This window comes from Mirounga leonina, unplaced genomic scaffold (assembly GCF_011800145.1).
Source record: "Mirounga leonina isolate KUSES-001 unplaced genomic scaffold, KU_Mleo_1.0 Mir_150, whole genome shotgun sequence".
NCBI lineage: Eukaryota > Metazoa > Chordata > Mammalia > Carnivora > Phocidae > Mirounga > Mirounga leonina.
The window spans coordinates 28,287,595-28,309,583 of record NW_023270374.1 but is presented as its reverse complement, the minus strand read 5'-3'; the positions used below and the strand labels follow the sequence as shown (position 1 = coordinate 28,309,583).

The 21,989-nt window shown below is 39.6% G+C and overlaps 1 protein-coding gene across 3 annotated transcripts in view; it reads left to right on the top strand.

The window, feature by feature from the left end:
* The window catches only part of SAMHD1 (SAM and HD domain containing deoxynucleoside triphosphate triphosphohydrolase 1), a 55,608-nt gene that overhangs the window by 9,882 nt on the left and 23,737 nt on the right, over positions 1–21,989 (top strand). For all 3 annotated transcript variants that reach the window (XM_035006267.1, XM_035006269.1, XM_035006268.1), the window contains exons 4-7: positions 9,935–10,095; positions 11,941–12,056; positions 13,943–14,013; positions 20,076–20,231. In XM_035006267.1, the coding sequence (XP_034862158.1) occupies positions 9,935–10,095; positions 11,941–12,056; positions 13,943–14,013; positions 20,076–20,231 (504 nt within the window). The remainder of the gene's footprint in view (positions 1–9,934; positions 10,096–11,940; positions 12,057–13,942; positions 14,014–20,075; positions 20,232–21,989) is intronic.

Here is a 21,989-nt window from a genome sequence, read left to right as displayed (position 1 = left end):
ACTTCTAAACTGCATTTTCTTTTTTCTCTTTTTATTATTATTTTTTTTAGAGAGTGAGAGAGAAAGAGTGCACACACATGCACTAGTTGTGGAGAGGAGGGGCAGAGGGAGAGAATCTTCAGCAGGCTTCCCACCCAGCTCGGGCCCCTGAGCTGAAATCAAGAGTTGGACTCTTAACCCATTGAGCCACCCAGGCGCCCCATAAACTGCATTTTCTAAATTAAACACAGAATATTTACATCAAAAAAACCCACTAAAATATACTAAGCATACAGAAAAGTATAAGTGGACTACTACCCAGCTTGTTAAATCTTAACATTTTGCCTAATTTGCTTTAGATCTGTTGTTTTTAGAACAAAATGTTAGAAACAATATAGGGCCTTTTTTGTACCCTTCCTAGATTCTGTTTCCATCCTTTCTTCCCCCCTTCCCCCAAAAGCACCATCCTGAATTGGGTTTAATCATTTTCACAAATGTTTTTACTTTTACTACACGTGTATGTGTGGCCATAAACAATATGTAGTATTGTTCTACATGTTTTTTAAACTTTATAAAAATTATATTTTACAGTGTTTTTTGTTTTTTTTAAGATTTTATTTATTTATTTGAGAGAGAGAGAATGAGAGAGAGCACATGAGAGGGGGGAGGGTTAGAGGGAGAAGCAGACTCCCTGCCGAGCAGGGAGCCCGATGCGGAACTCGATCCAGGGACTCCAGGATCATGACCTGAGCCGAAGGCAGTTGCTTAACCAACTGGGCCACCCAGGCGCCCTACAGTAAGTGTTTTAAGATTTTATTTATTTGACAGAGACACAGCGAGAGGGAAAACAAGCAGGGGAGTGGGAGAGAGAGAAGCAGGCTTCCTGCTGAACAGGGAGCCCGACGTGGGGCTCGATCCTAGGATCTGGGATCATGACCTGAGCCAAAGGTCGCTCAATGATGGAGCCACCCAGGTGCCCCTAAACTTTCTTTTTTTTTTTAAGATTATTTATTTATTTATTTGAAAGAGAGAGAGTGAACAAGAGAGAGAGCACAGGAGCAGGGGCAGAGGGAGAAGGAGAAGCACACTTCCCTGCTAAGCAGGGAGCCCAACTTGGGGCTCGATCCCAGGACCCTGGGATCATGACCTGAGCCGAAGGCAAATGCTTAACAAACTAAGCCACCCAGGCACCCCTTAAACTTTCATTTTACATTACATTTCTTTTTACATTACACTTTTGAGAATCATTCACAACAACACACAGCTCCACTTTCCCCTCAGTCATAGAATAACTTCTAAAGTTGTACTGAATTTTCATGTCAATTCTGGTAAACTTTTGTATCAAATATTAGTCCAAAGGATAGATATATTTCTAAAGTTTAATCTATCAATAGTTGTTTGTTTCTCATCTCCCAGCTCCTTCCAGACCTTAAAGGCCCTTTTTTTCAGACTCAGTGTCCCAAAAATCATTTTAACAAATGGTCAACTGCCTAGCCTTCATCCCAGAAATTCTGATTATGGGAATTTACAGTAAGCCCAGGAAGGTGCGTTTTTCACAAACTCTTTGGGATGATTCTGATGTCATAATTAAAGAAATGTTTCTTGGGGTGCCTGGCTGGCTCAGTCAGTAAAGAATGCATGCCACTCTTGTCCTCGGGATTGTGAGTTCAAGCCCCATGTTGGGTGTAGAGACTACTTTTATTTTTTTATTTTTTTTATTTTTTAAAGATTTTATTTATTTATTTGACAGAGAGCACAAGTAGGCAGAGAGGCAGGCAGAAGGAGAGGGAGAAGCAGGCTCTCCACCAAGCAGGGAGCCCGATGCGGGACTCGATCCCAGGACCCTGGGATCATGACCTGAGCCGAATACAGCCGCTTAACCGACTGAGCCACCCAGGTGCCCCTAGAAACTACTTTTAAAAGAATTATAAATTAATTAATTAAAAAGAACCTGAAATGTGCCTTGATTGGTTGGTGACAGAAATTGTACCTTATTGTTCACCCTTTGACATCTATAGGTTAAGAAAACTTAGTTTCAGACCTGGACAAAGGTGTAGGGTATCTCATTCTCCTTTTGCACCCTTTCTCATGATCATCATTTATGTTTTTCATCAGTGGTGTTTTATGTATTTTTACAGTATTTAAGTTATCTAAGATCCCTATGAGAATACATATTTCAATTTTACTTTTGCTAGTTAGCCTGCTTTATCATCCACTGAAAATCATGTTTGAAAAAAAATTTTTAAGATTTTATTTTTTTAATTTTTTATTTATTTTATATATATATATATTTTTTTAAGATTTTATTTTAAGTAATCTCTACACCCAAAGTGGGTCTCGAACGTACAACCCTGAGATCAAGAGTCACGTGCTTGGGGTGCATGGGTGGCTCAGTCTACTAGGTGTCTAACTCTTGATTTTGGCTCAGGTCATACTCTCAGGGTCGTGAGATTGAATTTCACGGCTGGGCATGGATCCCGCTTAAGATTCCTTCACTCTCTCTGCTGTCCCTGCCCACTTGCATGTGTGTGGGCACACACACCTGCACGCACTCGCTCTCTTTCTCACTCTCAAAAAAAAACAAAAAGAAGTTGTGTGCGCTGACTGAGCCAGCCAGGTGCACCCCCTATCTATCTATCTGTCTATTTACTTATTTATTTTTAAAGATTTTTATTTATTTATTTGAGGGAGAGAGGTGCATGTGAGCTGGAGGGAGAGGGAGAAGGAAAGAGAATCTGAAGCAGACTCCGCTGAGCAGAGTCCGACACAGGGCTCGATCCCGTGACAATGAGATCATGACCTATCCCGAAACCAAGACTCGGCTGCTCAACTGACTGAGCCACCCAGGCGCCCCCTGCCTTTTTTAAAAAAAATTTTATTTTTAAGTAATCTCTACACCCAAAATGGGGCTTGAAGTCACAACCCTGAGATCAAGAGTCACATACTCCACAGACTGAGCCAGCCAGGCGCCCCATGTTTGAAAATATTTAATGAATGTGTTTGGTTCAGTCCTACAATAATTTTATAGGCCAAGTAGTGGTTCTTACAGCAAGTATTTTATTTGAAGAATAATCAAATCCTAGCCCTTTCTGAAAAAGTTTCCTAATATTAAAATGCCTCATTCTTTTCATGAAGAATTAGAGTGATCACTTATCAAAGATGATATTTAACAATTTTGTCCTGTAGTTGGAAGAAAGTTGCTATCCTGTAATCTGTTTTGTCCTTCATGAGAAGGGCAGCATAGGGGGTGTGGTGAGATCATCTCAGATGATCTCTGTGACCCCATTTTCACAGTTAAAATTTACAACAAAATATTTTTGAAGTAATATTCAAGACAACAGTTTCATTTGCTCACTTTTATTCTGTTTTCATCAGAAACAGGAAACTAACCACATTTATAAATTTTAACTTATAGTTGTTTAAAACAGATTTTAAAGTTACTAAGTACTTTAGTCACTGAGTCACTGTATAGTAATGAAATTGATAGCTTATATGATTTTAGCTTCAGCAGCAGTACAGCCGAACAAATAATTGATTCCTACTCTAATTTGGTATCCACCTTTTATTCTTTTTTTTTTTTTTTAAAGGGCAGCTTTAGTGAGCTATAATTCACATAGCTCATGATTCAGTCGCTTAAAAGTCTACAAGCTGGGGCTCCTGGTTGGCTCATTCGGTAGAGCGTGCAAGTCTCAATCTCGGGGTCATGAGTTCAATTGGGCCACATTGAGTTCAAATGCCCACATTGGGCATAGAGATTACTTAAAAAAAAAAAAAGATTCTTTATGTATTCTGGATATAAGTCCCTTATCAGATATATGATAGGCAAATATTTTCTCCCATTCTCTGGATCATCTTTACTTTCTTGGTGCTATTCTTTAAAGCACAAAAAGCTTTTCATTTTGATATAGTCCAGTTTATTTTTTTTTATAAATACTCATTTGACAGAGAGCGAGCACAAGCAAAGGGAGCAGCAAACAGAGGGAGAGGGAGAAGCAGGCTCCCTGCTGAGCAGGACCCTGGGATCATGACCTGAACTGAAGGCAGATGCTTAACCCAGGCACCCCTAGTTTTTTTCTTTTTGTCTCTCATGCTTTTGTTGTATCTAAGAAACCATTGCCTAACCCAAGGTCACAACCTTTTATTCTTGGTTCAATTTTCTTCATGCTAAATTTAGTCGGCCTCTGAAGGTGGGAATTGTGTAACAGTGAGGAGGAATTATAGTGTTTGACCTAACAGGTGCTAATTTGTCAAATGAATCTTAAGTGAGTAAAATGCCTGCTTTATGTACTTTCTCTTAATATGTGTTAAATTCTAGAATCACCAGCTCTGTATCTTTCTCTGATAGCTCCCTCTCTCTTTTCTTCTGGGTAGAACTGACCACTCCACTACTCTGGACATATATTCTATTATCTCCCCCAGAGGACAGGAATTGTGCCTTACTCATCTCATCCTCAGTGTTTGGCATATATAGGAGACAATTCATAGACAATAGGATTTTTTCAAACTTCCTGGCTATTAACACAGTAAAGTATCATATAATTTTTAAAAGTGAAAAGTAAGTGTAAGCAGTTTATATTAAATAATACTGGGATAATAAAAATAACATTATAAACACTGATCAAAACACTTTAATATATTCATACTCGTTAAGAGTTAGAAAGGGAGGGGCACCTGGGTGGCTCAGTCGTTAAGCGTCTGCCTTCGGCTCAGGTCATGATCCCAAGGTCCTGGGATCGAGCCCCGCATCAGGCTCCCTGCTCCGCGGGAGGCCTGCTTCTCCCTCTCCCCTTCCCCCTGCTTGTGTTCTCTCTCTCGCTGTCTCTCTCTCTGTCAAAGAAATAAATAAAATCTTTAAAAAAAAAAAAAGTTAGAAAGGGAATATGAAATAACATAACTTGAATTACCAACAACTTGTTGCCCAACATTAAGGAATGGTTTAAAAATGTTAGTTCATCATGGGGCACCTAGGTCGCTCAGTCAGTTAAGCATCTGACTCTCGATTTTGGCTCAGGTCATGATCTCTGGGTCGTGAGGCTCCATGCTCAGTGTGGAGTCTGGTTGAGATTCTGCCTGTCCTGCTGCCTCTGCCCCTCCCCTCACTCGCTCACGTGCTCCCACGGGCGCGTGCACGCGCGCACACACACACACTCTCTCAAAATAAATTAAAAAATCAGGGGCACCTGGGTGGGTCAATCGGTTAAGTGGCTGCCTTCGGCTCAGGTCATGATTCCAGGGTCCTGGGATGAGCCCCAGATTGGGCTCCTTGCTCAGCAGAGAGCCTGCTTCTCCTTCTCCCTCTGCCTGCCACTCCCCCTGCTTGTGCTCTCTCTCTCACTCTCTCTGTGTCAAATAAATAAAATCTTTAAAAAATTAATTAAAAAATCTTTTTATAAAAAAGTTAGTTCATTAATGAAATGAAGCCCTTACAAGGATAATTATTGGGGTGCCTGGCTCAGTCTGTTAGTCTGTAGAGCATGGAACTTTTTTTTTTTTCCTTAGCATGCAATTCTTGATCTCAGGTCATGAGTTCAAGCCCCACATTGGGCATAGAGCTTACTTTAAAAAGAAAAAAAAGGATGGGGCACCTGGGTGGCTCAGTCAGTTGAGCCTCTGGCTCTGATTTGAGCTCAGGTCATGATCTCCGGTCATGAAATCAAGCTCCCTGTTGGGCTTACGCTCAGCTTGGAGTTGTTTGAGGTTCTCTCTTTCCCTCTGCCCCTCTCCCCACTTTTGTGCACAAGTGCATGGTCTCTCTCTCTCTAAAATAAATAAATCTTTTTTTAAAGGATAATTATTAAGATCTGTAAAATGATTAATTGCTCATGATGCATTTTGACATGAAAAGTTATGATATGTTAAAAATGATTTTCAGTGAGTTCTTTATTTTTTTTTTTTTAAGATTTTATTTACCCATTTGAGAGAGAGAGTGCATGGCGGAAGGGGCAGAGGGAAAGGGGGAGAGAGAGAATCTCAAGCAGGCTCCACACCCAGTGTGGAGCCCTATATGGAGCTCGATCTCACAACCCTGAGATCATGACCTGAGCCAAAACCAAGAGCTGGTCGCTTAACCGACTGAGCCACCAGTCACCTCTCTTTGTTTTTTTTTATAAAGCTGCTTAAATTTACTTTGTTTTAACCAGTTATTATACCCAAAAACTTGACAGTAAAAACTTAGACCCTTAAATGGATTAAAAGTAGATTACAGAATTTTTTTTTTTATAATTTTTGTGATCTGAAGAGAAACCAACAAAATAGATTCTAGGGGTACCTGCATGGCTCAGTCAGTTAAGCATCTGACTTTGGCGCAGGTCATGATCTCAGGGTCCTGGGATTGAGCCCCGCATCGTGCTCCCGGCTCAGCAGGGAGTCTGCTTGTCCCTTTTCCTCTGCCCCTCCTCCCATTCATGCTCTTTCTCAAATAAATAAAGAAAATATTTTTAAAAAATAGATTCTTGGGATGCCTGGGTGTCTCAGTTGGTTAAGGATGAAGATACCTTCAGCTCAGGTCATGATCCCAGGGTCCTGGGATTGAGTCCCACATCAGCTCCCTGCTCCCTGCTCAGTGGAGAGTCTGCTTCTCCCTCTGCCTGCTGTTCCCCCTGCTTGTGCTCGCTCTTTTTCTCTCTTCTGACAAATATATACGATCTTTAAAAATATAAAAAATTAAAAAAATAATAAAAATAGATTCTGTTTGTGATGGTTACGTTAATTTTATATAAGGGGAAAGAATAGGCCAATATATGATTTTCTTTTTATTTTACTTAATTTTTTAAATATATTTTATTTTTAAGTCATCTCTACACCCAATGTGGGGCTCAAACTCTCAAACCTATCAAGAGTTGCATGCTCTGGGGCGCCTGGGTGGCTCAGTTGTTAAGCGTCTGCCTTTGGCTCAGGTCATGATCCCAGGGTCCTGGGATCGAGCCCTGCATCGGGCTCCCTGCTCAGCGGGGAGCCTACTTCTCCCTCTCCCACTCCCCCTGCTTGGGTTCCTGCTCGTGTTCCTGCTCTCGCTATCTCTTTCTCTGTCAAATAAATAAATAAAATCTTAAAAAAAAAAAGAGTTGCATGCTCCACTGACTGAGCCAGCCAGACACCCCTGATTGTCATATATTTAAAGATTTGGGGGGATGCCTGGGTGGCACAGTCAGTTGAGCATCCAACTCTTGGTTTTGGCTCCGGTCGTGATCTCAGGGTCGTAAGATTGAGGCCTGAGTTGGGCTCCAGGCTCAGTGTGGAGTCTGCTTAGGACTCTCTCCCTCTGCCCCTCCCATCCCCTCAAGTAAATACATAAATCTTTAAAGATTTTGGAACTTTTTCTTGTCTGATAAGGACATCCAAAAGGTTGAATTAACAACATTCACGGTGTCTTCTATTCCAGAGATACTTTGACATCATTCTTGGTATATTATTAGAGGTGACTAAACTTGATATAGTTTATTGTGGTGATAAAGTGGCTTTATAGAGCAGGGTGAAAAAAAGTAATACTCACCAATCATCAACCATAAATCTAATCTTTGTTAATACGCATACACGTTGTTTAACAAAGTTGTAAATTTTAGTCATTACTTGACTCAGGCTGTCAGTATGCAACTTGAATTGAGCTATTTTTAAAGGAAATTACTTCCTTATCACCAGCATCTTCAAATGTTGGACCAGATGACCCCTTTAAGCTTCTTTACAGCATTGAGCTTCTCTAATTCATATTTTATATATTTCTGTGTATGGGTATGGTACACTTTAACTATAATAGCATCTTAACATATGTATCTTTGCAATAACAGTTTAACAGTAGTTATTTATTTATTTATTTAAGATTTTACTTATTTGAGAGAGAGAGTAAGTGAGAAAGAGCATGAGCGGGGGTGGGGGGGCGGGCAGGGGAAGAGCAGAGGGAGAGGGAGAAGCAGACTCCCTGCTAAGCAGGGAGTCAGATGTGGAGCTCGATCCTGGAGCTCCGGGATCATGACCCAAGCCGAAGGTGCCCCAACAGTAGTCATTTAAAACATATTTGAGGGGCACATGGGTGGCTCATTCGGTTGAGCATCTGCCTTCGGCTCAGGTCATGATCTCCAGGTCCTGGGATCGAGCTCTGCATCGGGCTCCCTGCTCAATGGGAACCTGCTTCTCTCTCTCTCTCTCTCTCCCTCTGGCCCTCCCCACTGCTCGTTCTCTCTCTCTCTCTCTCTCAAATAAATAAAATCTTAAAAAAAAATAAAAAATAAAAAATAAAACATATTTGAGTTCCTACTATGTGTCAGGCACTATGCTGTGTGCTGCGTTCTGAGACTATGGCAATAAATGGCACAGACAAGGCCCTTCACCTCCCAGAATTCTGTACATGTTTAAGAAACTTCATGGAGGGCGCCTGGGTGGCTCAGTTGGTTAAGCGACTGCCTTCGGCTCAGGTCATGATCCTGGAGTCCCGGGATCGAGTCCCGCATCGGGCTCCTTGCTCGGTGGGGAGTCTGCTTCTCCCTCTGACCCTCCTCCCTCTCATGCTCTCTGTCTCTCATTCTCTCTCTCTCAAATAAATAAATAAAATCTTTAAAAAAAAAAAAAGAAAGAAAAGAAACTTCATGGAAAAATTTAAAGCAGTTTGAAAATCATGAATTAGATCATTTATTAAATTCCTTTTTTATTTTGTATCTTTCTCTTTAAAAGGTAATTATAGGTAGTTAAGAAATAAGTATATATATTTTTAAGATTTTATTTGTTTTAGGGGCACCTGGGTGGCTCAGTCGTTAAGCGTCTGCCTTCGGCTCAGGTCATGATCCCAGCGTCCTGGGATCGAGCCCCGCATCGGGCTCCCCGCTCCTTGGGAAGCCTGCTTTCTCTCTCCCACTCCCCCTGCTTGTGTTCCCTCTTTCGCTGTGTCTCTCTCTGTCAAATAAATAAAATCTTTAAAAAAAAAAAAAAAGATTTTATTTGTTTTAGAGAGAGAGAGGGAAGGAGGGTGCATGTACTGGGGGAGAGGGGCAGAGGGAGAGGGAAAGAGAGAATTTTTTTTTATTTTTTATTTGTTTTTTAAAGATTTTATTTATTTATTTGACAGAGAGAGACAGTGAGAGAGAGAACACAAGCAGGGGGAGTGGGAGAGGGAGAAGCAGGCTTCCCGTGGAGCAGGGAGCCTGATGCGGAGCTCGATCCCAGGACCCTGGGATCATGACCTGAGCCGAAGGCAGACACCTAACGACTGAGCCACCCAGGCGCCCCAGAAAGAGAATCTTAAGCAGACTCTGCTCTGAGCACAGAGCCTGACACAGAGCTCCATCTCACAACCCTGAGATCATGACCTGAGCCGAAACCAAGAGTCAGTCGCTTAACTGACTGAGGGCCCAGGTGCCCCAAGAAGTATCTTTATTTAAAGAAATATAGAGAGGCATTAAATCTTCACCCATATTTAACCCTGTTCAAACTTAGAGTAAGAAGTAATTGTAAAATTTATTTTTACTAAGTATTTCTGAGTAATATTAAGTAGTATAGAATTTTATTTTCCTGCCTCAGATTTCTTATCTTTATGATAGGAAGCTTCCTTTCTTCCTCACTCCCTCCCTCTCTCCCTAATGGGCAGTATATAGATACATTTAGGGGAAAAAATATACACACTGCCTATCGTAATATGCTTTTATGATCTGAACGAGTGTGTTAAATAAGTATGTTTAACTTGAATTCAAGACTAACTTATTAAAGGCTAATCAAATCATAATAAAAAGATTAAAGTCCTTATCTTTCTATTATTAGAATCCATTAAGAAGAAGTAAAATATACCCAGATCCAATATACTTGATCTGTCTGATAGTAAGGTAATGATATTAATATCTTATTATTTCCTGTAGTCTTGCTCTTGAGAACAATTGAATAGCTTTGTACACTGTAGATAGGAATAGCTGCACAAAAATTTTAGATGAAGTTACATATTGTTACTGATATTAATTTAAACATAATTTTCCAGGTAATTAATGATCCTATCCATGGCCACATTGAACTCCACCCTCTCCTCATCCGAATCATCGACACACCTCAATTTCAGCGGCTTCGATATATCAAACAGTTGGGAGGCAGTTACTACATTTTTCCAGGCGCTTCACACAATCGATTTGAGCACAGTCTAGGGTAAGAAGGCAGTTAATGGGGAATTTACAGTTATTAAGTACCTTCTTTATCATGACATGACTGTCTCATCTTTTAGAGAACAGTTTTACAAAATGGTAATAATATCCATATTTTGTTGATGAGAAAATTGAGGCTTTGATGTACCTTGCTATATTTTGTTTATCTTATGTATTCTTACAAGCCAGTTCAGATCTTCACTGGAAAGATAAACTGTCTATTGACAGGTCATTTGGATGACATATTTGTGTTTAAATATTTAAAACCTAACTGGGTTGGTTACTGATATAACTAACTGTAAGTTTGATTTTTTAAATTTTCCTGTTTAGTCTTGTACAGAATTGCCTTTGAAAGCAGATGATTTTCTTCACCTATCAGGAAATTTGTAGATCAGGAAAATATTCATAAACTTAGAGAAGGTAGCACCTCTGTTACATACAACTAAGTTGAGAATTTGGTCTGCTTTTCCATTATAAAATCTGGAGCCAGGAGAATATGGGCTGGGAAGAACTGGACAGTTTTCTAGGTTTCATGAAGTACTCACACTGTTTTACTTTGTTTTGTTTGTTTGAAGTGTTTTTTGGTTTTTTGTGGGTTTTTTTTTTCAGTGTTTTTAATAGCAGGAACACAAGTGTCTACCCAAATGTACATTCATTCATCAACACATATTTATTGAAAACTCACTAGGCCCTACCAAACCAACAAGGTAGCAACTGTCTCTAACTTCGTGGAGTTCAGAGTTAAAGGGGAAAGAAAGATATTGTATTCTCAGGAATTACTTTTAGGGGGAAATGCTAAAAGTGCTTTTAACATTTGTCAGGCACTTTATCTTCTATCTGTGTTGTCAGCATTACAAAGCCAGAAGTCCTGCTTCTTTGAAAAAAAAATTTTTTGTGGTAAAATACACAGAATATAAAATTTACCATCTAAACCATTTTTAAGTGTACAGTTCCGTAGTGTTAAATATATCCATATTATTGTGCAACCAAACTCCAGAACCTTTTCATCTTGCAAAACTGAAACTCTATACCCATTAAGTAACAGTTCCCCATTCTCCTCTCCCTCTAGCCTCTGGTCATCACCATTCTGCTTTTGGTTTCTATGAATTTAAGTATTCTAGGTATCTCATATAAGTTATATCCTACAGTATTTGTCTTTTTGTGACTGGCTCAATTCACTTAGCATAATTTTCTCAAAGTTCATCTATGTTGGAGCATGTGTGAGAAATTCTTTTTTAAGACTGAGTAATACTCAATTATATGCTTATACCATATTTTGTTTATCCCTTTATTTGTGAGTGGACACTTGGGTTGCTTCCACCTCTGGCTATTGTGAATAGTGTTGCTATGAACATGGGTGTGCATATATCTCTTTGAGACCCTGCTTTTAGTGTTCTGGGTGTATACCCAGAGTGGAACTGCTGGATCATATGGTAATTTTATTTTTAATTTTCTGAGGAGCTACCATATTGTTTTTCATAGTGGCTGCACCATTACACACTCCCAACAACAGTGCATAAGGGTTCTAATTTCTCCACGTTCTAGCCGACATTTGTGGTTCTGTTTTGTTTTGTTTTATAATAGCCTTTCTATGGCGTGTGCGGGTGGTAGCTCATTGCGATTTTGATGTTACATTTCCCTAATGATTACTGATTGTGGTCCTGCTTTGGGGATTCTGTTTGTGTGTTTCTGCCTAGTTCTGAAACAGACTACTTGACTACTCTGTTAACTTGTTATAGACATGTATTAGAGCATTTGAGAAACATGTTAAAGTTCTTGAGGTCCGGAAGTATCATCTTTCAAATGGAAGAGTGACTTTATGTTGTTTTTTGTTTTGCTTACTCTGCAGTGTAGGGTATCTAGCAGGATGTCTGGTTCGTGCACTGCGTGAGAAACAACCAGAGCTGCAGATAAGTGCACGAGATGTGCTCTGTGTTCAGATTGCTGGCCTTTGTCATGATCTCGGTATGCTGTACGAAGAACCAAAGTTGTTCATGTAAAACCATAATGTGTTATCTCTCTTTGAAATTAAAAAATCCGATTAACCAAAAGATATATGAAAATTATGTTTTAATTCCGCAGTTAGCATTAATCTAAATATGCCATTGCTTCTTCCTAGCGTGATTCATAAGCCCAAAGCATTGCTCTTTTTTTTTTTTTGTAGTCTTTCAGTGTATTTCCCATGTTACACATCTTTGCTACAAGTTATATGAAAGGACTTTATGATAGTGAAATTTTTTTGACTACTGTGTTTAGGAGAATGTGAGTTTTATCTTTGTTTTATTCTTCTTGTTGAAAAATTGCCATATTTCTTTCAGTTACTTTATCAAATCCATTCTTCTCATACCCAGAATACATAATCTGCCCTAGCAGATTAACAACAGATTTAGAGAGCTCCTTTTCTTCCCTGACCCATGTGAGGTCTTGGACCACTTAAATCCAAGTAGAAGAGTATCATCCTTTGACAAAGAAAGAGAAAAGAGATTGTCCTCTTTGTTATAGGAGTTTTTACCCCCATCTCTTTGTAGTTTATTCCTACCTATTGGAGGGGTCTAAGAGTTTGTGTGTGCCCTCAGGGCAGAGAAAGGGAGGTATCTGTGTTTCAAAATAGCCAGATTTTTTTTTGACAGAGAGAGAGACAGCAAGAGCAGGAACACAAGCAGGGCGAGTGGGAGACGGAGAAGCAGGCTTCCCGCTGAGCAGGGAGCCTGATGTGGGGCTCAATCCCAGGACCCTGGGAACATGACCTGAGCCAAAGGCAGACACTTAACGACTAAGCCATCCAGGCGCCCCTAGCCAGATTCTTAAAGGGGTAGGGCACTCTTTAGCTTGTCCCCTTGGAGATGTCAGTAGACCAATATCACTCCTAGATGATAAATTTAACAGATTTTAGGTATTTTGAGAGGGTATCATTGGGAAACCTTTGCCAGTCTCTAGGAGTCTGAATACTGCACTCATGAGCCTTTTTTTTTTTTTAAGATTTTGTTTATTTATTTGACAGAGAGAGACACAGCGAGAGCAGGAACACAAGCAGGGGGAGTGGGAGAGGGAGAAGCAGGCTCCCCGCAGAGCAGGGAGCCCGATGCGGGACTCGATCCCAGGACCCTGGGATCATGACCTGAGCCGAAGGCAAACGCTTAATGACTGAGCCACCCAGGCGCCCATGAGCCTTTTTGTATAGACTGCGATTTGCAGAAAGACCCAGGGCTGGTCCAGGTGGAGTCCCTCTTCAGCCAACTAACTCATTTCAGAAATTCTGGTAATTATAGAGTTGTGTGTCAACAAAGTTTCATATTATTAAATGAGTGGAATGTTAAAAATCACTTATGAATAAGATAAACTAGTGATCTCCACTTTTGGTTGCCCACATCAGCAGTAAAAATCCAAGTGTGTATATTTACTGTAAAATATATTATGTACATTATAAAATTTACATGAAAAAAGATGTTTTTAAAGGATGAGAGTAGAAAAATAAAGTTATATTATTTTCTTCCTGCACCCCAAGGGATTGTCTTAAAATGGCTATTCTAATATATTCAATCTGAAGATGCCAAAGGTTTTTCCTTAACATTCCTTTTAGTTAACACAGAACTATCCTTTCATCAGATTTATGTAAGCTCTGATAACTCAGAGACCCTCCATGGACACCTGACTTTCCTATATGATTTTATTTCCTAATCTCTCGTTTTAGAAAATAGGAAGGAAGGATTTGCTTGTCCCTTTTTGTGATGTACTTATAGATTATTAATTTCTGTTCATTTTCAAGTTAAGCTAAAAAGATAAAAAAATAGATTTACACTTTACCAGTTTACAAGCAATTTCCTTGTTCTAAGGCTGCTTTTGTTTTTAAGGTCATGGGCCATTTTCTCATATGTTTGATGGAAGATTTATTCCACTTGCTCGCCCAAATGTGAAATGGACGGTATGTATTCATATATTCAATAGTTAGCAAAGATTATTTAAGCAACCATTGCTGTGTATAGTATACTTCTCCATTACAGTGTACTCATATTCATATATATATGGCATATGTGTGTGTGTGTGGTATTTAATTTGATCTCCCAGTAGTCTTTAAGGAAAGAATCATTACCTACATTTTTATAAGTGTAAAGGAACTTGAAGCTCACAGAGGTATACTGATATACAAAAAAATCACAAAGCTTGGGGCGCCTGGGTGGCAGTCAGTTAAGTGAACGACTCTTGGTTTCGGCTTAGGTCATGATCTCATGGGTTGTGAGATCAAGACCCTCATTGGGCTCTGCACTCAGCACAGAGTCTGCTTCGTCTCCTTCTCCTTCTGCCCCTTCCTCCTGCTCACAAGCTCTCTCTCTCTCTCTCTCTCAAAAAAAAAATAAATCTTAGGAAAAAAATCACAAAGCTGTTAAATGGTAGAGCCAGCACTAGAAAACCAGGTTTTCTAGCTGCTAAATTTTTAAAAAAGATTTTATTTATTTGAGAGAGAGACAGAGCACAAATGGGGTGGAGGGGAAGAGGGAGAAGCAGACTCTCTGCTGAGTGGGAAGCCCAACTCGGGGCTCAGTCCCAGGACCCCCAGATCATGACCTGAGCCAAAGGCAGATGTTTAACCAACTGATCCACCCAGGTGTCCCTCTAGCTGCTAATTTAATGCTCTTACTATTCTATCACACTATTGAAAAAATAAATAAAAGGCCAACTCCATTTTAACTTTTTTTTTTATCATGAAGTAGCCAATACCAGGCAAGTTTCATCATTTATATTAATTGAACTATTTTATAATTAGGATATGCAGGTGACTGACCAGTATTTTTGCAATCAATTTTTGAAAAGTGAAGTTATGCTGGCTTCCATTTTTTACAACATTGTATTTCTGGAACATGGAGTAGAAAAGGATATTAATATGTACTGAATGGTTCTTCCACATCAACCTCTATTTTCTTTCTTTCTTTTTTTAAAATATTTTACTTTTCTTAAGTAACATCTACACCCAATGTGGGGCTTGAACTCATGACCCCAAGATCAAGAGTCACATGCTTCACCAACTGAGCCAACCAGGCACCCCTACTTTTCTTTCTTTCAAAGGAAAAATTCACATATAGTAAGTTGTACTGATCTTAAGTGTACAGTTCAGTGAATTTTTTTAAAGTTTGTTGGTTTGTTTATTTTAAGTAATCTCTACACCTAACATGGAGCTCAAACTCACAACCCCAAGATCAAGAGTCGCACACTGCACTGACTGAGCCAGTCAGGTGCCCTGGTTCAGTGAATTTTGGCAGGTGTATACATCCATGTAACCACTACCGAAGTCAGGATATGGAATGTCTTCATCTTCTTGGAAAATTCTCAGTCAGTGCCTACTTCTCCCTCATCACCTTCTGAGTTTTATAAACTAAGCTAGCTTTGTCTATTCTTAGATTTGATATAAGTAGAATCATATCATAGATATTCTTCTGTGTCTTGCTTTTATTCACACAACATGATGATTGTGAGATTCCTTCATGTTGCATGCATCACCTTTTGATCCCTGCTTATTGCTGAGTTAGTATTCCATTGTATGGGTAAATTGTGATTTGTTTATCCTTTTTCCCTTTGATAGAATTTGGGTTGTTTTCACTTTTTGACTATTACAAATGAGGTTGCTATACACATCACTGTACATGATTTTTGTGGAAAATGTCTTCATTTCTTTTAGGTAAAATGCCTAAAAGTGCCAGATCATAAAGTAGATGCATGTTTACTTTGTTAGAAACTCCCAGACCTCTCCCATATTGTACCATTTTATGCTCTGTAAGCACTGTGGGAGATTTCCTGTCCCATAGCCTCATCAACATTTGGTTTTTTAGATTAACCTAATGAGTGTCAAGTGGTGTTTTGGGGTTTTGGGGGGCTTTTTTATTGACGTTCTTCTATGTACATTGAATACCATTTCCTGTACTTTGTTATTGATCTATCTTTTGTGAAGAGTTCTTTCAACATTAAAAAATGTTATTGCTTGCCTTTTAATTGTTGATTTGAGTAATTATATATATAACTATATATACATATATAATAGTGTATGTAGTAACTATATATATATAATAGATATATGTATTGTGAAGATTTTTTTCCCATCTCGAACTTGCCAATTCATTATTTTTAATAGTGCCTTTTGAGAAACAAATTTTAAATTCTTTTTTTTTTTTTTTTTAAGATTTTATTTTTTATTTGACAGAGAGAGACACAGCGAGAGAGGGAACACAAGCAGGGGGAGTGGGAGAGGTAGAAGCAGGCTTCCTGCCGAGCAGGGAGCCCGATGTGGGGCTCATCCCAGGACCCTGGATCATGACCTGAGCCCAAGGCAGACACTTAACAACTGAGCCACCCAGGCGCCCCCAAATTTTAAATTCTGATGAAGTATTCTGGTTCTTCGACTAAGATGGGTAGTTTCTCTGTAGTTTTGCTGCCTTGGGGCCTCATGCTAAACGCCATAAAATAACTGGCATATTGCCCAAGGCTTTTTTTCAAGTGTTAACTTCCTGCTCACATCTGTCTGCTATTGGTTGCCTGCCAGTACCTGTAGGAAGTTGTCCAGACTTAACAGTTGTTTTCTTCAGCAAGGCTGATCTAAAAAGGATCTATTCAGTCATTTGCAAGTCTTTGTATTTATTTTTTAAAGTAGGCTCCACTCCCAACATGGGGCTTGAACTCACAACCCTGAGATCAAGGCGTCCCGATTTCCGAGTCTTTATATTTGAAAATTTGGCCTTTCAGCAGTGTCTGGGTGGCACAATCAGTTAGGTGTCTGATTCTTGGATTTTGTTTCAGGCCTGATCTCAGGGTCATGGGATCAAGCCCCATGTGGGGCTCCTTGCTCGGCACTGAGTCTGCTTGAGAGTCTCTTTCCTTCTTTTCCTCCCACTCATGCTCTCTCTCTCTCTAAAATAAATAAATACATCTTTCAAAAAAATTTTTTTTTTGGCCTTTCAGGGGTGCCTGGGTGGCTCAGTTGCTAGAGCATGCAGCTCTTGATCTCATAGTTGTGAGTTCAAGCCCCACGTTGGGTGTAACTTAAATAAATAAATTTTAAAAATTTTAAATAAAAAATTGGCCTTTCACCTTTTTTTAAGATTTTATTTTTATGTTTTGTGTTTTTTTAAAAGATTTATTTATTTATTTTTGAGAGAGAGACAGTGGAGGGAAGGGCAGAGAGAATCCCCAAGCCAACCCCTTGCTGAGAGCAGAGCCTGACACAGGGCTTGATCCCACGACCCATGAGATCATGACCCAAGCTGAAACCAAGAGTCAGATGTCTACCTGACTAAGCCACCCAAGCACCCCTATTTATTTATTTTTATTTTTATTTTTTAAAATTTTTGTTCTTTTAAAGATTTCTTTGAGAGAGAGAGAGCACATGAGCAGGGAGAGGGCCAGAGGGAGAAGGAAAGAAGCAGGTTCCCTGCTGAGTATGGAGTCTGATGCTTGGCTCCATCTCAGGACCCTTAGATCATGACCTGAGCCAAAACCAAAAGTCAGACACTTTATTTATTAGAGAGAGAGCGAGCGAGCATGGGAGCAGGGGAGGGGCAGAGGGAGAGGGAGACAGAGAATCCCAAGCAGACTCCATGCTGAGTGGGGAGCCCGACTCGGGACTCAATCCCATGACCCCGAGATCACCCTCCAAGCCGAAATCATGAGTCACATGCCCAACCACCGACTCACCCAGGCGCCCCTATTCCCCACACTTTCTTAATTATTAATACTTTATAATAAATCTTGATAGTTGGTAGTACAATTGTTTGCACCCTGTTCTTTTATTGAGTATCTTTGGCCCTTGGCTCTTCTATTTTATATTTTATAATTTTCTCCATAAAGTTTTTATACATCTTTTGTTATATTTACTCCTGAGTTGCTTATAATTTTCCTTGCTCTTGTCCATACTATCTTTGTGGGACTTAGATTTTTCTGTATATATACATTTTTGGGGGGGTGCCTGGCTGGTTCAGTCGGTGGAGCATGGGATTCTTGATCTCTGGCTTATGAGTTTGAGCCCCGTATTGGGTGTAGAGATTACTTAAAAAAATCTTTTAAAAAGTAATATATTTTTTCTGAACCATTTGAAAGTAAGTTGTAGACAAACCCCTTTATTCCTAAATATTTCAGTGAGTATTTCCTAAAAACAAGAACATTCTCTTACATGACCACAGTACAAGTACCTAAACCAGAAAATTAATATCGATGCTATACTATTATCTAATTTTTATTTCTTTCAAATTGCACCAATTGTCCCTATAGAAAAGGAGGAAGAAAACTTTTTTTTTTTTCTTCCCTGATCCATACATACTACTTAGTTAGTACTTAGTTGCTATTTTTCTTTACTCTCCTTTGATCTGGAACAAGTCTTCAGTCTTTATCTTTTAAGACCTTGCTATTTTTTTTTTTAAGATTTTATTTGTTTATTTGAGAGAGAGAATGAAATAGAGCATGAAAGGGGGGAGGGCCAGAGGGAGAAGCAGACTCCCCACTGAGCAGGGAGCCCGATATGGGGCTCGATCCCAGGACTCCAGGATCATGACCTGAGCTGAAGGCAGTCGCTTAACCAACTGAGCCACCCAGGTGCCTGTCGACCTTGTTATTTTTTGAAGAGTACAGTTGAGTTGTTTCTGGAATGTCCTTCAATTTGTCTGATGTTTGCCGTTTTCTGATACATACTGTCAGACTCTGTGTTTTTGGCAGAATGCCACATTGTATCTTCTTAGTATATCACATCAGAGGCACATAAAATCTGTTTAGCACACTGCTGGTGATATTAACTTTGATCACTTGATTCAGGCAATGTTTACCAGATTTCCCATTATAAACTTTAACTGTTTTTTCTCTTTGTAATTAATATGCATCTTGATTCAATTTTTTAAAAAATAGTTGTAGGAACATTAAGGTTTTTGTTTTCATATTGAATCAGTTTTTGGTAAGACCTGTGATGGCACCGATGTCTTCAGGGGATCATTTGATTTTTACAATTATGAATGAGAGAGCGGAGACAGAGGAGTAAAAAGAGGCCAGTTTGAGATTCCCACCTCGATGCTGACCACAAAGCTCTAAAACACTTTTGTTTTTACTGGCAAGTTTGCAATTACCCCTTTTCGCCACTAGATGGAAGTGCTAACAGAATTTGTAACGATGTTTCAAGGCTGATGAAATAATAGAACTGAATTTTTTTTTTTTAATTTTAAATTTTATTTTAAGTAGGCTTCACACCCAATGTGGGGCTTGAACTCATGACCCAAGATCAAGAGTCTCATGCTCCAATGACTGAGCCAGCCAGGCACCCCAGTTGAACTGAATTTTATAGTGATTCTACCTGTGTGACTGGGTAATATTCTTCTGTATCGTACTGTGCAGTACGTCTGTACTGTAAATGATTATATCTCATTAAATATATTTATTACTTTTTTAAAAAAAATTTATTTATTTATTAGAGAGAGAGCGCACAAGTGCACAAGCAGAAGGAGAGGCAGAGGGAGAGGGAGAGGAAGAAGCAGTTTCCCCGCTAAGCAGGGAGCCTGAAGCGGGACTGGATCCCAAGACCCTGGGATCATGACCTGAGCTGAAGGCAGACGCTTAACAACTGAGCCACCCAGGTGCCCCACATTAAATATATTTATGACATAATGATGAACATGATACATCAAAGGCTTATCGGTAGTAAAATAGAGACAAATTTGACAGGTTTTTAAAAAATATCTGCAAGGGATGCCTGGGTGCTCAGTCGGTAAGGCATCTGACTCTTGATCTTAGCTCAGGTCTCGATCTCAGGATCCTGAGGTAAAGCCCTGCATTGGGCTCCATGCTGGGTGTGTAGTCTACTTAAAAAAAAATATATCTGCAAGACAGTAGCTGAAAGCTAGATAATTAACATGCAGTAGAAATTTATCTTTGAATTACCTGGAGTCAAGAATAATTTGGATTATCTGGGGTCCCTAATGCACTAGAGTTTATAACAGACCATATTGTGTTGACTTTTCCTAGCATGAACAGGGCTCAGTGATGATGTTTGAGCACCTAGTTAATTCTAATGGACTCAAAGAAGTCATGGAATACTATGGTCTCGTCCCTGAAGAAGACATTTGCTTTATCAAGGAACAAATTACAGGACCACTTGAATCACCAATCAAAGATTCTTCGGTAAGTTCGTGTACAACTTAATTTGAATTGACTGTGTTTCCCATCTAGTCTTTCCTAGTTTCCTTCAGAGCTATATGAAGAGACACATTTGGCTATTTTAAGGAGACTAAATGATAAAATACATTATATGTTTCTACTGTTTAATACCAAAAAAATGAAAGGCTTATCTATTTTTTTATCTCTTAACTGAGATCTTTAGAAGTTACCCCCCAAATTAAAATACATATGTAAATGTTTTTTGGTGGATAGATATGCAGTATTCTACATAGGAGTCGGAGGTAATGTCATTTGGAAAATGTAAAAGTATGTGTCTTGTTTCCCCATTAAAATTAACATGTTTGAGTGCTGGGAGGAAAGGTGTGAGGGAATGGGAAGTGGGGGGGAGGGAAAAATGAGAGGGGGCAGGACTCAGAAAAGGAAATTTAAAAAAGAGAAAAAAATAGCATCTGAAATATTTAGATATATGAAGACCTAGAAAAAAAGTTGAATAGTTCAAAGGAAAATCTCTTTTGTTTTTTTGTTTGTTTAATTAAAAAGAAGTTGAGGGGCGCCTGGGTGGCTTGGTTGATTATGTGTCCAACTCTTGGTTTTGGCTCAGGTCATGATCTCAGGGTTCTGAGATTGAGCCCCATGTCAGGCTCTGTGCTGGTCATGGAGCCTACTTGGGATTCTCTCTCTCCTTCTCCATCTGCCCCTCCCCCCCGATAGATAGATAAATGATAGATAGATAGATAGATAGATAGATAGATAGATAGATAGATAGATAGATGATAAATGGGGCACCTGGGTGGCTCAGTTGGTTAAGCATCTGCCTTCTGCTCAGGTCATGATCCCAGGGTTCTGGGATCAAGCCCCACTTGGGGCTCCCTGCTCAGCAGGAAGTCTGCTTCTTCCTCTGCCTCTCCTCCTGCTCATGCTCGCTCTCAAATAAATAAATAAAATACTTAAAAAAAATAAATAATAAAAAAGAAGTTGAAAAATAATTTCCCTCTAAATTTTTTTTCCTTGAATAAATATACAAATCTATTTGTAAGATATAAAATGAAGAGCTGGATTTTGAAGCAAATACTCTATTTCCAAAATATGGGAGCTTCAAAAAAAATTTTTTTTAAGATTTCATTTATTTATTTGACACAGAGAGAGCATAAACGGGGGGGAGCTGCAGAGGGAGCAGGAATAGCAGCCTCCCCTCTGGGCAGGGAGCCCGATGTGGGGCTCGATCCCAGGACCCTGGGATCACGACCTGAGCTGAAGGCAGCTGCTTAACTGACTGAGCCACCCAGGTGCCCCCAAAATTCTTTGAACGGTACATTTAGACTAGATGTGTAACTACTTTGAACGATAATACTAGTTTCATGCATGAATTCAAGCACTAGTATATGAGGGACATTCTTACCAATTTATAATTAGATTTTTTATTTTATTTTATTTTATATTTTATTTTATTTTATAAGATTTTATTTATTTGACAGAGAGGAAGAGAGCCAGAGAGGGAACACAAGCAGGGGGAGTGGGAGAGGGAGAAGCAGGCTCCCCGTAGAGCAGGGAGCCCGATGTGGGGCTCGATCCCAGGACCCTGGGATCACGACCTGAGCCGAAAGCAGAAGCCTAACGACTGAGCCGCCCAGGCGCCCCTAGATTTTATATATATTTTTTAAGATTTTATTTATTTGGGCGCCTGGGTGGCTCAGTTGGTTAAGCGACTGCCTTCGGCTCAGGTCATGATCCCGGAGTCCCTGGATCGAGTCCCGCATCGGG